Source organism: Andrena cerasifolii, chromosome 4, assembly GCF_050908995.1.
Source record: "Andrena cerasifolii isolate SP2316 chromosome 4, iyAndCera1_principal, whole genome shotgun sequence".
Taxonomy (NCBI): domain Eukaryota; kingdom Metazoa; phylum Arthropoda; class Insecta; order Hymenoptera; family Andrenidae; genus Andrena; species Andrena cerasifolii.
Window position 1 is genome coordinate 11,937,125 of NC_135121.1, and position 17,408 is coordinate 11,954,532.

At 43.3% G+C, this 17,408-nt stretch overlaps 1 protein-coding gene across 1 annotated transcript in view; it reads right to left on the minus strand.

Annotated features, from left to right (window-relative positions):
* Nucleotides 1–1,550: 1,550 nt before the first annotated feature.
* The window catches only part of Ttll5 (Tubulin tyrosine ligase-like 5), a 40,204-nt gene continuing 24,346 nt past the window's right edge, over nt 1,551–17,408 (minus strand). Inside the window, exons 5-15 of the mRNA XM_076811247.1 lie at nt 8,591–8,697; nt 8,211–8,424; nt 7,032–7,288; nt 6,746–6,945; nt 6,442–6,671; nt 6,190–6,385; nt 5,951–6,116; nt 5,734–5,874; nt 5,494–5,644; nt 5,267–5,433; nt 1,551–5,183 (exon numbers count right to left, since the gene is read on the minus strand). Of these exons, the coding sequence (XP_076667362.1) occupies nt 4,964–5,183; nt 5,267–5,433; nt 5,494–5,644; nt 5,734–5,874; nt 5,951–6,116; nt 6,190–6,385; nt 6,442–6,671; nt 6,746–6,945; nt 7,032–7,288; nt 8,211–8,424; nt 8,591–8,697 (2,049 nt within the window). The 3' untranslated portion in view covers nt 1,551–4,963. The remainder of the gene's footprint in view (nt 5,184–5,266; nt 5,434–5,493; nt 5,645–5,733; nt 5,875–5,950; nt 6,117–6,189; nt 6,386–6,441; nt 6,672–6,745; nt 6,946–7,031; nt 7,289–8,210; nt 8,425–8,590; nt 8,698–17,408) is intronic.

Below are 17,408 nucleotides of genomic sequence, written 5' to 3' on the forward strand. Positions count from 1 at the left end.
AAAACCTGATTTTCTATTTTTGCCACCTCTTTCGACGGCATGTTCTCCTGTTACAAAGCCCAATTTTGTGCACTCTGAAAATTTTCGCCAGATTTTGGCCAATATATCAGGAGAACATGAAGTGGAAAGAGGTATACTAAATTTCAGCATCGAAGGCATCCTCGATTCTCTCTCCGAAGACGTTACTTAGTGCCACCTCTTTCGACATCATGTTTTCCTGTTACAAAGCCCAATTTTGTGCATTCTGAAAATTTTTGCCAGATTTTGGCTCAGGTATCCGGAGAACATGAAGCGAAAAGAGGTATTCTGAATTTCAGCTTCGAAGGCATCCTCGATTCTCTCTCCGAAGACGTTACTTAGTGCCACCTCTTTCGACATCATGTTCTCCTAGTACATAGCCGAATTTTTGTGCGTTCTCAAAATTTTTGCCAGATTTTGGCCCAGGTATCAGGAGAATATGAAGCGAAAAGAGGTATTCTGAATTTCAGCTTCGAAGGCATCCTCGATTCTCTCTCCGAAGGCGTTACTTAGTGCCACCTCTTTCGACATCATATTCTCCTGTTACAAAGCCCAATTTTGTGCATTCTGAAAATTTTTGCCAGATTTTGGCTCAGGTATCAGGAGAACATGAAGTGGAAAGAGGTATACTAAAGGGTATAGCCGGTTAAGATGGTCAAATGTGTCCTTGAACCGAATTCGACTCACGATGAATCATTGGAAAGCTTATTAAAAAAGAAAGATTTGTGGCAATTTTCAACTTCGTATCTCCACCCGGAGGGTAGTAAAGGGCAAAAATAGGAAATCAGGTTTTTGCCGAATTTCTCCTATACTAGGGGATGAAAAATTTTTAAAAAAATCAGAGGCATTTATGTTATCAGGGCACATATTAGAGAATTGTTTCAGATTTTTAAATTGAAAAACCAACCTGTGAAAAATAAAAAACTACGAAAAAATGCTGAAAAATGCCGATTGTGTATCGAAGCAGGCTTGGCACTATAATTATATTTTTACTGTAAGTACGTATGATTGTTACTATTGTCCTGAATTTTTTTCAGATTTTTGAATTTGTTGCGCCGCAGTTAAAAAAATTAAAAACCGATTTTTTCGTCGTTTTTTCCGTGTCAGAGTAATGTCAGGGGCATAACAGTTTCAAATGATTCGGTTTTTTCAGTTTCTTTAATTCCTATGATGTTTTGCTGTACGCATAAACATTGAAGATCGCATAAAACACTTATTTCATGAAGCAATTCGACGTATAAGTTACTCTGACACGGAAAAAACGACGAAAAAATCGGTTTTTAATTTTTTTAACTGCGGCGCACCGAATTGAAAAATCTGAAAAAAATTCAGGACAATAGTAACAATGATACGTACTTACAGTAAAAATATAATTATAGTGCCAAGACTGCTTCGATGCACAATCGGCATTTTTCAGCATTTTTTTAGGTTCATTAGGCGTCTAATCTAAAAATTTGGGATTAGATGTAAGGGCATTTGTAAAAGATACAGCAATGGTTCCAAGAAATTTGAAAGATTCAGCGGAAACAGTCTTAGCTTAGTATGTTTTATTTTGAATACTTGAATTTGAAGAGAATTTTACAATGCGAAAATACGTATGCTTGTAGATACATACAATTAATGCCTTTCGATATCATTTCAATATTTAAGATCTAAGAAGGCTGTATGATACTCGGCCCTACAACAACTGCTGAAATGATCGATCTTAAACAACGACGAATTTGCTTGCAAAGGCAATTTCTCATGCACAGTATTTCGAAATATGTTTCCGTGCAGTTGTCATATCGCTGAGCAACAAATTGTAATTTGTATATTCGATTATAATAAAATAGTTGTACACAGCAATTATTTTATTCATAGTAAATGCAGTAAGCTGACTAGTAAATTTTACAAATCACAGGTAGGAAGGGAGTGTTGCGTACGCAACACAGAGGTATGTATTAACAATTTTTTTTTCTCTCCCTTTATGTACATCATGCTAATCGTAAGATCCCAAATGATAATTTCACTATTGCTCCGATTCAATGCCGACACAAAAGAAACTGCGATTATACCAAGATGATCTGCAAAGTTTTACAAGCAGTCACGCTCGCGAAACGATGAACTTACTGCATAAAGACAAAAAGCATACTTTGATCTATACCCTCTTTGCACTTTTCGACCGCGCATTGTATTACAACACAATATATATAGCTCACATCACAAAAATATACCAGCACAGAAGGCTCTTCGCTTATCAGATCGCGAACATTTAAGTACAATAATAATACGAGATGAATTGTATAACACTTGCCATACGTAATATTAAAAAGCCACCTAAATCTCCGTACCCTCCTTGGATCTGTGTAAATATAACAAGTAACTTTCGCGTACATTTCTTTTCCCTAACACGTTGCGTTTACAATTAACTTACGAAATTAAGAAATATATAAAACTAACATTATAAAGTTATGTTCCGACGTATTTCTATTGAAATTAGAAGTATAATCTTAGGGACAAGCATACTTTTGTGCATCTTTACACGATTTGCATTTCCGATATTATATGTGTGTCTTTGTGAATCAAATAGCTCGGGATATAAAAAATACATTACAGTAGTAAAGAAAAGATATGTTTACAAAATAATGGCAGTAGGTACTTTATACGTGATAATCTTAATTTAAGGCGTTAAGCTTGCTTATTCATCTATAAATGCTGGATGCAAACAATGAACATGGGACCTGTATCTTCGCGTATGTTTTTTTAAACAATATTTTACACGATTGGGAAATAAGGTCCCAATATAAATTCAACTAAACATATCGTACACTTAATGGATACTTATACATGAAATAAATACTTTATCCAATGAATCTTTATAAATAAAACATGTAATATGTCATAAATAAAAATCTATAATGAAACTGTTATCTTTAAACGAGAACTGAATAATTTCACGTGTGTACTTATCATTCCTGTGAGTGTACAATTAAAAAAGAAGAAAATATCTAACGCGTGGACACGATCAAAGCGCAGTTGGTACCACATTCTTTACGCTACTCGTTGACAATTTGTTGGTATAAATACATTTCGTTTGAAAACGAGAACTTAGTAATGCCAGATTATACTCGTGTTGACATGTCGCACTATAAATACAATAATGCCATAACAATATTCATTCACGCTTTAACCTTCTCTTTGTGCCTATTAAAACATAATGTTAGGACCTTTTTTATTTGCTTCATGTGAGATCAACTCACCGCGACAACATGTATAATATATTGAGTAATGACGGCGCGAGATGCTGCGTTCAGCTTGCGATCTGTATCGACGTACGCCCTCGTTCACACGCGAATGAGTGAAATTCATGCGAGCCAATGATCCAGATCCAATCTAGCGAGACGCGTGTTACAAAGCTTGCGAGATGTAAATGAAATATATTCTTTGGAACTATAAGCTGCGAATCCTTGTATTAAATACTGACGGCATTACATGGATGGATACGAACTATGTAATTACTTTACTCTAATTGATTGGTACCTGCCAACCATACCGACCAACATTTCCCGCTCCCTATCAGCAGCCACGTCTGAAAAATCGTGGCGCCTTTTACAAACTCAATGCGCTTATAATATCATTAGGTATGTCACTGAATCACCACTTAAATTATTGTGCGAGCAGGTGTACCATTATCACTATACAAAGTACATTTTGTATATTATAACAGCTCTTCCTCGAAGTTCATCGACCGCTCTGTTCTTAATTATTGCACTTGAAAAATCGATTTCGAAAAAACGCTTAATTGGACTAACGCTACTGCGTGTTTACATTAACTGAATTCGTTGAACGTTCCTGTGTAAATCTTTAGCTAAACCTTATGCCTAACTACTGCCTCCTCCATGGACGAATTCAATCTTTCAGGCGAAGTGTTGTTATATATAAAGTAATTTTAAAGGATAACGAAGTAATTGTAAACAAAGAAGGAATTAGAGCGCGCGATAATTTTGTGCCTTTGTCTTTAATTTGACTAGACGAGAAAAGGCACTCGACGAAACATAAATAGAAACATTATTCTTTTAACCGAACAAAAAATACGTATAGCGTAAATAGGAACATGTTTAATAGAACTATAAAAACTGTAGTTATTTATACTGAGGTGCCTCTGAAATTTCTGGTAACAGAACTTATATTTTAATTAACCGAAGCTGCTCGCTCAATTCATGTAACGAAAGATATTCGCAAACTTTATCCGCAAAATAAGAGAAATTAAGGTTTTTTTCTCCATTTCCTTTTACCATGTAGAATTGTCGAAGAAACGAGCCAACAACTTGACACTACATTTCGTTTTAAGGAGTAAACTCTAATCGCCCGTTGAGTAGGCCGACCAAGTGTGCTCGTTAAAGTTTAATAATTGATTCGTTAATTGTTTAAAATTCTTGCTTTACCCTAAAATGTTTCAATCTTAATTGGCCACCTGTTTCGTACGATAAAATTCGCGAAACCTAAATCCAACACCTCCCCCCCCCCTCCCATCATGCCCCCTTATTTTAAGATATCCCTATTCAGCTTCGACGAATCTCCGACGCTGAAGACTAGTTTTCAGATAAAATCGTAATCGTACGAGTACGAGTTCGATTGGAGAGACTATGAGAGAAAACTTCTTTAAGAAGGCTCGAGATATTAATTCGTTGGAAGTGTCGTAATAACGAACTTTTCTAGCTTAATAAATAAGCGAATAGTAAAGCGCCCTCGAAGCGTACCCAAAATATTTCTGTGCTATATGTATTTACGATGGGAAACGTCAAGGTTGTATATGTGTATATGTATAAGTGTGTGTATGTTGCGTGTGTATGTTGTGTGTGTTTGTGGATGATTGTCCACTTGTACTGGGAAGTTCTAGAGCAGCCGTACCTGGTATTTCAACAATAGCAAACATAGCCATAACGAATATTCACACATTGTATAACTATGTACGCGGGGCTTTCGTAGGCCTCGTAATGGACTGGTTACATTTACATTGTTCGCTCGTAGCCGCGTTAGAGTACACGCGCGATGTAATGTGCGGCAGAGAGCCCAATAGATTGGGACCCGGTAGGCTGCCTGCGAAACCGCTCCTTCCCAAGAAACTGTGGGCGCATTTGTACAGTCTTGTTTGCAGAATTAGTATATCGTCCAAGTCTTGTTCGCTGTTTGGTGATTAAATCGTGCATTTCAGAATATTGTACGCAGGCGATTAAGCTGAATTGGGAGCGCGCGTGTGTGGACTTACCTTGCACCAGCCAAGAACTTTTGGAAAAGCCGATTAGGTACAGTACGTGGACGATCCACGGTGTCTGCGTAAAGATCTGTTTCCCGATTGTACAGATGTAAAAAGTCTGACAGTTGTTTAGCGGTGACGGCAGCGCGGTCTTTGTCGCTGAGTTTACTGCTCGGCAGCTGTGTAAAAGAATGCCGGTGTTAAAGAGCTGTGGTACCTTGAGAATCCGTTCAATTTACCGTGAAGAAGAAGGGTGTTCTTAGGTTACTAGCCGACTGCTGGAGGAATTTCATCACGAGATCGCAGCACGCTGGATCTGCGCTGGGCTGCGATATCTTGCGCAGTACGTGCCCTAAGTATAAACCGAAAGCTTTCCTAGCTTCTCCAGGACTAAAAGGGATTCGGCGAATGATGTAGTAAACAGTTGTCTCGAATGCAATGCCACGAATAATTTTGTTTTACGATTCTAAACAACCTACCTAAGTTTATTTCCATCGTGCATGGATTGCACTACTTGAGTCTTATACTTATGCTTATCCGTGTCCATATTCTCCTTACTGTCGCCACGATCCAAGCTCTGTTTGTGCCCCTTCACCAAAGCCCTCTCGTATCTCTCGTACCTGCAACGAGTCGTATCAGCCATGTACTGCATTCACAGAAGAAGCTTTCGATTTTCTAAGATCTTCACAGAAATACCTAGACAGCCTGTCCAGCGTGACTTCGGGAATTATAAAGCCAGTGGTGCGACTAGCCGCGGGGAATAATTGCTCGTGCAACATCAGATTGTGATTCGTGTTTACGTGTTGCGGAACTCTGCCTGGTCCCAGGGGGTCTGAAACTACCGGTATCCCCGTGGTTGGATCTGGAAATACAGTTGCATTCAATGCTACAGATTAATATCACACAGCGAGGAATAAGGGGGTATTTCTGTTCACCTAAATACTGCGAATACATCTCCCAAGATTTCGGGCTGGGGAATATGCGAACGAATCCTCCACGCCGCTCGAATTGCGCCTTCGCGGACGCTACTATCCGCTGTTGCTCCGGGGTCAACCCAGTTTTACTGATATTGCTTTTGCTCACGTTCTTCTTCCTCTGCGACAGCGTCTCGGCGGAGTGCACTCTTCTACACTAGAAACACCGACATACTGACTTGCGCGACAAAGAGCCGGTACCGAGAAACTTACACTAGCTACTTTTTTGGTAGAGGCAACTGTGGTACGGTTTAAATGCGTGGTTTGAGGCCGTAATATTGGGTCAATCGCTAGTATACCAACGAGAGTGAGCAAATCAGCTATCAAAGCTGATTTCAGTCTAACATCCAGTGGCGAGTCGCACCCCAACGACGGCGTTAAGTTTACCTCCAGTAACCACGGTTTTAACGTGTCGTCGATGAGGACGTCGAAGCCAAATAATTCTAGAACAAGGCATACATTTCGTTAGGATAATGATTAGAGGCTTTAATTCGAAGATGGGATTCAATCTCATTACCGAAGCAAGTTTCCGGATGCTTCACGAACTGCTTGATACCGCTGACAATGCCAGAGGCGGTAGCGAGGATCGATTTTATTATGATATCCTCTATGCGCTGCATGAGCAGCTCCGTGTCTTGTCCCATTGAGCGCAGGTGTCTGAGCAGCGCTGACAGAGTCCACTTGTGACCTACATCCTCCGCATCTGGGTCCTCGCTTCTGCAGTTGAAGAGAAATTAAGCAATTAGCGAGGAGGATCCGCGCGGGAATTACTATAAAAGGGTAGGAGAGACGATTTTGCTCACTTCACGTAATCCACGTGGAATTTGTTGATACTGTAATTGCACAGGTGCATGCAAGGATTCCACACGTACTGGTTGCCGCCGTCGTACTTGACTGTGGCGAACCTCACCAAACCTTCCTCGTACAGGTATATCAGCAGAGGATCGTAGTTCGTCACGGCGACGTACAATCGCAGATCGCATTTGTGACCGTCGACCAGAAGCGGATTATTTATGTATTGCGCGACGATCACGGACTCGTCCGTGAGAATCTTTTCTGGCTGCAAGCACAACGCGTGACGTTCGTAATTAGCTCTCTCCCATGAAGTTCCATGCAAAGGACAATGTTCAGTGGTGTGCTACACCGAAGTGAAACGAGCGTGCAGCGATTGCTATACAATATATTTACCCTTCCTTTTTGCGCCTGCACTGCTTCCAGAAGTTCGTGTGCCCATTACATTGCACTGTGCCCATCAAACAGATACTGTTTCTTACAATTCTCATATTTCAAGCTTTTCGGGATATATCACACACGACTTAACATTGTCCTTTGTACAGGGTGTAAAAGAAGGCGCAGCCGTGGGTCTCGAGGATAAAGTAAGGAACTCTTATCCAGCAAAATACTTAGAGCCCGATTTCGAGATTTGGCGCTCCTACTCTAAGGGGCAAATATTCTAATTTAAAAGAGTCGAGGCAATTTCAAAATTAATTCAATACTAATTCGCTGTATGAAAAAGAACTGAATTGCTTTTAAAGTTGTCTGAAGCTTCTGTGTATAAACCTTTCCCAATTTCTTTCGCTCAAAAATACTTAGCGTATACACAAATCCGCCCCTGAGAATACTAAGCAATGGAACGCGATTTCGCTTCAAACCACCAAATGAATACCCACGACTATCACTTCCCCGGCATCCTATACTCGTGTCTCAACATCAAGCGAGGAAAAGTATTCGAAAAAGTGTGTTTAAAATCTAATGGCGGCAAAGTTCGCAAAGTTCTTGTTCCTGGATGTTAGCTGTACCACAGAGAACTACGCGACAAAATTTGAATCGTAGACTGTTGCCCGAAACAGAGAGCAATTGCGACACACTGGGATTATTACACTATTACAGGCGGGGGTGGCGCCACGATTTACTGGCGATGCGTGAAGAGGAGCATGCTGTGCAGCCCACGTTATCTAATACCTAGAAATTATTATGCTCACACTGTTAACGATATAAATGCCGCGACCGCGGGAACTGGCTTTGGGTTTGACAATCCAGGGCCCGCGATACCTGAAATGCGCTGTCAGCAGTTCCCTCGACTCGCTGGGCAGCAGGAAGGTCTGCGGTATGAAGTCCAGGTTCCGTAGCCCCTTACTGCGCTGCATGGCCTCGATGTTCTTGTACAGCCGATCCTTCCGCGTGATTTCGTACGACCTACGGAACAATAACGCCTTAGAATTTCAACATCAGCTAGTAATCTTTTCCTAGGAGCAACTAGCCCACGATATGCCTCGTTATTTTAAATCATCCACAACGACTAATTCCTCCGAAAAACTATGCTCGCAAATTTTCTTTGAGTAACACAACTAACTTTCTGTACCTTGGGAAGTGATTCACTTTCTGGTGAGGCATTAGATTGCGTAGGATGTCTGGCTTCGGGTGGTTGCCCATCCAAAGGATGTTGAAGTCCGCCTCGTTCATGGGAACCTGAAAGGAACAGTTAACGATTTAACAAGTGGTTGTTTACTCCTCTGCTCTTCTAGCCGTTATCGAAGCGTTTGTCGCGGCGATTTCGGATTTCCAGCTCGTACAGCGGCCGTCGTAAACAGCCGGGCGCGGATTTACCGGAACGTGGAAGCGATTTTAATATTCGCGGCGCATTGTCATTCGCGGCGTATCGGCACCGTCGGCCTTGCGGTCACTTTTCGTCGGAACAATATGTATATGTACGCAGACGGACTGTTAATCACCGTGGCGGACACTTTTGCGCGATAAGAGCGAGGAACGCGTCGAGCGCGACACCGCTCAAAGTCCTTTCTTTCGTCGTTTCTCCTCTAAACGCAAAAGCAATTAAGAGGACGATCCCTATCAGCCACCGTGTCCCTTTCATTCAAAGGTTTTCATTACTTATTCATTAAAAGGACAAATAAAGGAATGTACCGGGAAGGACGACTGATAATGAACGGTGGAGGTGTTAAACGGTAGCGCGGTTGCTAATATTGGTGGCGTTTTTAACGCCGATAAATCTGCGTGGATACGCTACTATGAGTCGCAACAGAAATCACAGAGTATTTATGGGGAATAGGCGGTTAAATCGCTCGGAAATCGAGTATTTTTTGCGAATTAATTACAAGGAGATGAATACAAATTGTGAGTAGTACTTTTGGATAATGTTTTTTAATACTATAAAATATACTTTTTTTTTTGATAATATATATATGTATATGACGGCGCTGCAGGCGTCTGATGTGAGGGCGTTTTTCTGCGGTTTTGCCTTGATTGTGATTAAACCGAGGTTCGAATCAACTTGAAATTTGTACAGCATGTTTAAAATATATTCCTTTTTGGAGAGCATTAAGTGTAAAAGCTCTAGTTTTTGAGATAAAAAACAGCCATCTGTGCACCCCGAATATCGACATTTATCGTACAAATCGACTTCTCCTGGTCGCTATTTTAATAATTTTGGTTCAATTCTTTTTTCCGAGGTTCAGGCCGAAATTGCAGATTTTAGGAGAAACATATTCCATGGAAACCGCTGTATATTTATTTTTAAGCTCAATATCAGGGCGAAACTAACGACATTATTTCCAAACCTCTGTATAATCAACCTCACGTGGCGCCATTTGTAAAGTAGATATGTAGACAAAAAAATATTTTTTTACTCTGCGAGATAGTAATAAATATTGAAAGGAGAAGTCTGTGCTTGCTTTCATCTCCTTGTAATTAAGGGATTACATCTAGTCAGGAGGCCGAAAAGAGGCGAATGTTTGTGATTTTTTTTTTTAAAAAGCGGAAGCATATATTTTACAGAACTTTTTGCACTTAAAAAAGCAACATCTGAAGAACATTTGATAATTTTTTTGTAGAAAAATATTTGCGTTTATAATAAAAATACGACATCCAAGAAACCTTTTTTTAAAAACGGTGAGCAAGATATCTAAAAAATTATTGCACCAATCTTTCCGAAAATTTGTGGGCATATTTTTTATATAAAAATCTACTGAATTTCTGAGGGATTTTTTTCCATTGTATAGTTTCGATTTTATCAACGAAAGACAGCTATTAGTGATAACCATGAAGTCATTTTTCGTTGATATAATCGAAACTATATATTAAAAAAAAAATCCTTCAGTCATTGAATGGATTTTTATATTAGAAATAAGCCCACCAAATTTCAGAAAGATTGGTGCAGTAGTTTCTGAGATCTCTTGCTCACCGTTTTTAAAAAGGCTTTTTGGATGTCGTTGTATTTTTATTATAAACGTAAATATTCTTCTACAAAAAAATTACCAAATGTTCTTTAAATGTTGCGCTTTTAAGTGAAAAATATTTTGTAAAAAATATATGCTTCCCTTTTTTGAAAAAAAATCGCCTCTTTTCGGCCTCCTGACTAGGTACCTACAACCCCTTAATTCGCAAAAACTGCCCCCTTTACGATCGAAGGAACGTTAATTGTGAATTACAGTCCATCAACTTTGAATGATCGTGATCCTTGAGGACGCCCTTCGTCTTCCATCGAGATCTATCCTTCCTATTCACTCCAAACAAGTAACCTCCAGTGCCAGCGTGGTGACTCGTCCAAATTGGAGCAAAGCTTTCCACGGCAATCATATATACCTACAGATGCATACCTAAACAGTTAGCATGCAACGTTAGCTAACAGCAGCGCAAATTACAAAACAAAACTTTCCACCGTTCAAGCTCGGCCGCTACGCTCCTGTTCACATCGACTTTCTGTACAATCTTATTCGTTTCATTCTTACAAACTCTGCAGGCCCCTAGCAAAGAGGCACCGTCATCGCGATCACTACTGTCTAAACTTCTAAGCTCTAAACAATTGAATGAAGCGCGCTGCCGCCGGCACAGTGACCCGGTCGAATTGGAGCAAAGCCTGGGCGCACTTTCTACGGCAATGATTTATGCAAATGCATCGGATCTCCGCGTCAGCCTTCTGCATTACCATTGAAACTTGGCAATGGCGGTTAATGGGTTGAGTTCCTTTTAAAACGGTCAGGTACACCGTGCCGAGGAAACTACGCGCATACAGGGTGTCCCGAATGGCTGGCCCAAGACCGATCCGCGTCCTCGGAAGTTCCTTTCTCGTTAGGGCCCGCGAAACTTTCCACGCGACTACATTTGCATAGTCAATGGGGACCGTCGCGTTCGCGCGTGTCGGGCTAAGCTCCTCAGCCGAGGCACCACGATCGTCCACGTGATCCAGCGGGAATGTAGATCACGCCAATTGACTCCGATGAAGATCGACCTGATCGTAATTCGATACCGTCCTCGGTCACGATCCGACGACCCTACTCGAGCCTTAATAAAGCTTGACGCAACCGCCGCTTCCATGAAATCATCGTCCCTAGAGCCTTCGTCGATCTCTGGTTTCACGAGGGAGGAGAGATAAAGAGCTTATCCAGCGACAGCTTTGTTTACGAAGAAAGTCTTCCAGAGTGATAGGGAGCAGGTGAAATACCGAGAAGGGTGCGTAGGTTAAGGCCTCTGTTGGGCTACGTGACCGTCGTCACGCCGACGGATACCTCGGCTCATCATTTATCGATGCAGACTCCTCCGTTCACGTCTGTAATGGATTTGCTTTTGCGTCACGAACGCGTGCCCTCCGCCGCGGAACAGGATCGTTAAGCGATCGAACGTTCAGCATGCGAAATAATCTCACGACCCATCCCGAATGCTCCTTCATATTTCCTTTCTTCGTCGGCGGAGGGGGCGAACCCCGAAAATACACCGGCAAACTTGAGCACCTACATACGCGTTCCTCGTGCGTTGAACTCATGGCTGTGAAGAATTTTGGAAAGGTCTTTGGGCTCGTGTGGGTTGTCAGCTCGGGCTACGAAGGTGGTACTAACGCGTAACACCCACCTTGAGATAATTTTCCCTGTTTTATATGATTGGTAGGGGAGAGGTGGGGTGAAGGGGGCATTTTCGTTTAGGAGCAGATAGTGAGAAAACTATTTAAGTAAATAACCATTCGAGGTCTAATTGGTAAGAATAGAAAGATCAGTTATCTGTAATACTGCACGGTCATGTTAAGCTTCTCTCCATATTTACATGTCTCATTTCTCGCTTTCTGAAAAAGTGTAATTTGTGAAATTTTTGTCCACTGTATTGAATGGGACATGGCTGTCTAATATCTACAGTTACAATATTAAACAAAAGGTTATCTGACATATCTCGCATTGTTCTTGAATAACTATCAGTCCAGATGCAATAATAAAGAAACCAGTCATTCGTAACACAACCAAAAGTAAAAGAACAAAAATTTTACTTTGAAGCGCGAAAAAATTCCACCGTGTCTCACTGCCATCTCTGAAATAGCAGCGACTTGCAGTTAGACTGCGGCAAACATACTTTCATCGTGGGGAGATCCTTTATCTTTCAGCTAATTGCAATGTCCCTTTCGCCCCACCTCTCCCCTACAGCCTATTAAAATACATTATTATTACTATGATTTTTTATATCTACCTAGTTTGTCGTTTACTTTTGCGCTTACTTCTCTGCTTTTGCTTCTTTTAATTATATTACTTTTGTACTTTCTAATTGCTTGTTCCATGCTTGTGTGACTGCGATTTGTACTCTTTGCAACAAAGTGTTTATCCCGTTGATATCCTTAAACAAATATAATATAATAATTATTGCTATCAACTCAATTTCCCCCAAAACATAGATCAGTTCGTATTTGTTCTAAAATCTAAATGCCAGAATTCTACTGAATAATCGACCTTATTAGCACAGCTCCAAACAGCGACCTACAATTCACGCGAGGCAGTGGTAGCCTACGGCAAAAACGTTCGAGGCGGAAAGCACGAAGAACTCGAGGAAGCAAGCCAGTCGTTCGGCTAGAATGGTACTTCTCAAGGACCGCGTTGGAATCGACGTCGATTCCGAAGGCCCCCCATGGCCGTCTCGTTCCCAATAGCGCGCGACACGATCGGTGTCGAGGATCGATCGGAAGGAACAGCGAGGTCGCCACGGCGCGGCCGAGTAATGCGGAAATCGAGGAGGAAATCTGAGGCAGCCGGCCGTGGTACACATTGTCCGTTTTCGACGAGTCACTCGGCGAGCCGAGTGCCCAGGGGACCGACCGGTTAGCTTTTCAGTCACGGACCTTCCGAGGGAACGCGTGACCCTCAAACCTTATCCCACCAGGTCCGCTCTCGTGTCCTCACCTGCTCTCGCCGCCATAATTCCGCGCGGCCGCGACGGATGAAATACACCCGGCCGGCAATTACGCCCGTTTTATACCGCGCTTACGCTCCCCGCCAGCCGTTTCTGCCTTTCCTCTTCATCTTCCCGAGCTTCCGTCCGTTTTTTACACCTTCGGGAGCCGAGGTTAGCCTGTTTTTAGGCGCCGCGACCGCGTCTAGACAATTTTAGAACCGGCGTTGCGGGGTCGTGGGCGTCGATCAAGAGAAAACGATCGAGATCAGTATTTCAGTGTCGTTGAGCTTGTGTTCCTTCGCATGTATTACAGGTTCTTTACACTGAAGCAAAGCGACTGTTTGCTATCGTAGACTTGAAGGTTGTAGAATGGCCCGCAAGCTCAGGTACCATTGGATTATTTCTGGCAATTTCGAGGCTGCAGGGCGCCCCAATACATCAGGGCTGAAAGGCCTCAAGAATCATTCGACTATTCTCGGATTCGGTAGCGAGGTCTCTCGAACGCATCCACTCTATTTCAGTCGCTGTTCAAAGGGACAGCGCAAGGAAAGCGTCTCGGAAGCTTGAAAGGTGTTGTTCCTTCGAAATTGGAGCATTCGCGCCGCTGAGGTTAAGGTCGAGTTGCTGGAATCCTAGTGACTCTTTCTCGGGGCAGTCGTGTACGCGATTCCTCCGGAGAAGAATCAGAAAGAGACGATTCCAACGTCTGCTCTCCGCTCCCCCGAGCCTCCCGAGTTACCAGGCTCGTTATCCTTGATCGGCAACGCTACGTGGCTCGCGTAAAGGCGACGAGCAGCGCTGCGAATCCTCCCCAAGCCTTTCCCAACCAATTAATGAAAATCTCTCGATACACCATCGACGTGCTCGTTAATTGCTCCGCCTCGTTTCCTCGATGATTTAGCATCGTCTGTTAGTTTCTGATACACCCTCCGATCCATCTTCCTCATTGACAAAACGTTCCCGATCTCTAGCCACTGGGTTTCGCCCCTGTTCGAAGCGGAGTTGAACGATAAACCAGGAGCAGTTTACTGTGGTCGTGGTTCTCGCGCAATCGCGAGGGATCGCAGCCGATCAATACCAGGTGAATGCACGGTGCGCTGCGCACCTTCAGGAGAGATAAAGAGAAAAGAGATAGAGCGAGGGACGACGGGGGAGCGACGGTGGACGTACCCGTGTCTTCTCGCGCCGCTTCGTTCTAATTAACGTCTCTTTAGCCAGTCGACGCGCCGCGAGAGACAGGTTCGCGACGTTTCCGCGCGTTTCGCCCGGCGATTTTTCCTTGCCCGTCGCGGCCGATTACGCCTCGCCCCGCGCGCCGTCCGCCGGCTGCATTTTCCTCGCGGTTACGACGCTCGTCGACGGGGGATTCCGGCCGCGATTCTTCCGAGGACGAGATCGTGTGCAAAAAGGAGCAGCAACGAGGAGCAAAACAGTGTTGCGCTCTCGGCGGTTGAATTAAATGGAATATCTCTATCGGTAATCAACGCGTGATTCATACAACGGGGAAAAATGTTTTTCCTCGCGAATCCTCTGGCTCGAATGGAGGACGGCCGAGTTATAAATCTCGCTGAGGACTATTGCCACTTAAAATGCACGCTGACAGTCCGTGCGCGATATTCTATCCCAAAAAAAAATGTTTGTTCAGATCGTGACAGGTTCGCGTAATAGCGACGGGCACCTTTTAAGGTCCGAGGCGAGCGCGAATGATGCATTTCCGCATAGTTCGCGTCTTCGTGCATATTAAAGTTGTGCAGGTCGCAACATCCCCGTTTTTGTCGCGGTCGAGCACGTTCCAGGACCCGAGACCGATTAGAGATTGAGCCGATTGATCGAGCGCTCGCGACATGATCATCGAGGAGGCATCGACGGATATGAATCGCATACGCGCATCGCATTCAGACTTTGAGAGCAGGAGTGGTGACAAGTACGCGGGACAAGCTCTTGGAACTGACAGAGTCGGATGATTCGCAATTTACGCGCTCCCCAAGCGACGATCGTAAATTCGAATGAATTTCAAATGATTCGATCGATTTGAATTGATAGACTGGGAGATCTTTAGACTGGGTAATTTCTGACATAGATAACTTCTGTACTAGGTAACATCTAGAATAAGTAACTTCTGATGTAGGTGACTTTTAAATTAGGTAACTTTTCAACTAGGTAACTTCTGAAGTAGATAACTTCCGAAGTAGGTAACTTCTGAAGTAGGTGACTTTTAAACTAGGTAACTTCTGAGTTAGGTAACTTCTGGGCTAGGTAACTTCTGAGCTGGATAGCTTTAGAACTAGGTAACTTCTGAACTAGGTAACTTCTGAAGTAGATAACTTCTGAAGTAGGTAACTTTTAAACTAGGTAACTTCTGAAGTAGTTAACTTCTGAACTAGGTAACTTGAGAACTGGATAACTTTAGAACTAGGTAACTTTTGAACTAGGTAACTTCTAAACTAGGTAACATTTAAACTAGATAAGTTTACAGCTGGGTAACCTTAGAACTAGGTCACTTTAGAACTAGGTATCCTTAGAACTAGGTAACTTTTCGATTAGGTAACTTTTGGACTAGGTAACTTCTGAGCTAGGTAATTTTTTAACTAAGTAACTTTTAGACTAGGTAACTTTTGGATTAGGTAACTTTTAAACTAGGTAACATTTGAACTAGATAAGTTTACAGCTGGGTAACCTTAGAACTAGGTAACTTTAGGACTAGATAACCTCAGAACTAGGTAACTGTTAAATTAGGTAACTTTTGAACTAGGTAAGTTTACAGCTGGGTAACCTTAGAACTAGGTAACTTCTGAACTAAGTAACTTTTAGACTAAGATATTTCTAGACTACGTAACTTCTAGACTAGTAAACCTCTGGACTCGGTAACTTCTAAACTACTTAGGTACCCTCCAGACTATCAGGCGACCTCTGGACTATGGCTCCCCTGAGCCAGGTACCTTCTAGACTAGAAATCTTCCGAACTATGCAACTTCTAGTCTAGGAGTCCCCGGGACTCTGCAAAAGTCTCGAAGATATATCTTTCCTCGGCCTCCCAGTGACGGCAAACGGTTTTCCCCGGGGGGGGGGGAGAAGCAGCACTTTCCACGATAACGAGGTATCGGCGGTGGCGGCGTAACGCGCGAGATATCCCGTAATCGCGGGCCGGCGCGTCGGTAAATAAATAAAGACGAGTGTATTTTAAGGCCTCTCGAACCGAAGGGGAGCCGAAGCCATCCCGCGATGGACGGGGAAGCGTGGCGCCGCGCCGTGCGACGGGCAAGCTGAAAGCCGGACGACGAGGTCGCGAGCCGCTCGGAGCGGAGTGGAGCGGAGTGGAGCCGAGCAGACGCATGCAATTTCGTGGAGGCGGTAGTCTAGCACGAGCCGCCGCTCAGGAGACACCTGTAGGGGACTTGCTTGTTTCAAGGTAGGCACCTGACGCCTCTCTACTTCTGCCTCTGTAATCGCTGCTCCTTCCTGCTGTGCTTTACCGCAACCTCCCGCGCCACTTAGCAAATGGCACTTAATTACCATTACCCAAGAGACCATTCAAATTCAATTGTTGCTGCTTGCTGGCTACCTAAAACACCTCGGCTCCCTTTGTGCTCATTCATCTTACCAAAACAGATCATTGTTTTAGCTGCGCTATCCCCTTCCACGCGATCGTTGGCAGAGGATTCAACTGTGACGATCGAAGTGACGATTATAATTCGATTGCCACTAGATTGCCGAGTCTCGCCTTGCCTCTAATTAAGCGCCACTTAACCACTCTCCTAGCTGTGCGATTATGCGGTGCCCCTCGCTAAGCAGACCTTCAACTATACTTTACTGTAACCTCGTGCGTGGTCTCGGGATCAGACACTTAATTCCAACTTCATTAGGGCCACGTCTGAAATCTGCCACCGAGTTGGCCGATGCTCCTCGTCTACCGACTGCGAGCGAGACCTTGCACGGCTAGATTAACATCTCGTTTGCTTATGCTCATTCTTCGACTTTGAACCCTTCGCCACGCTGAGATCGCCTCGCACTTTACTTCA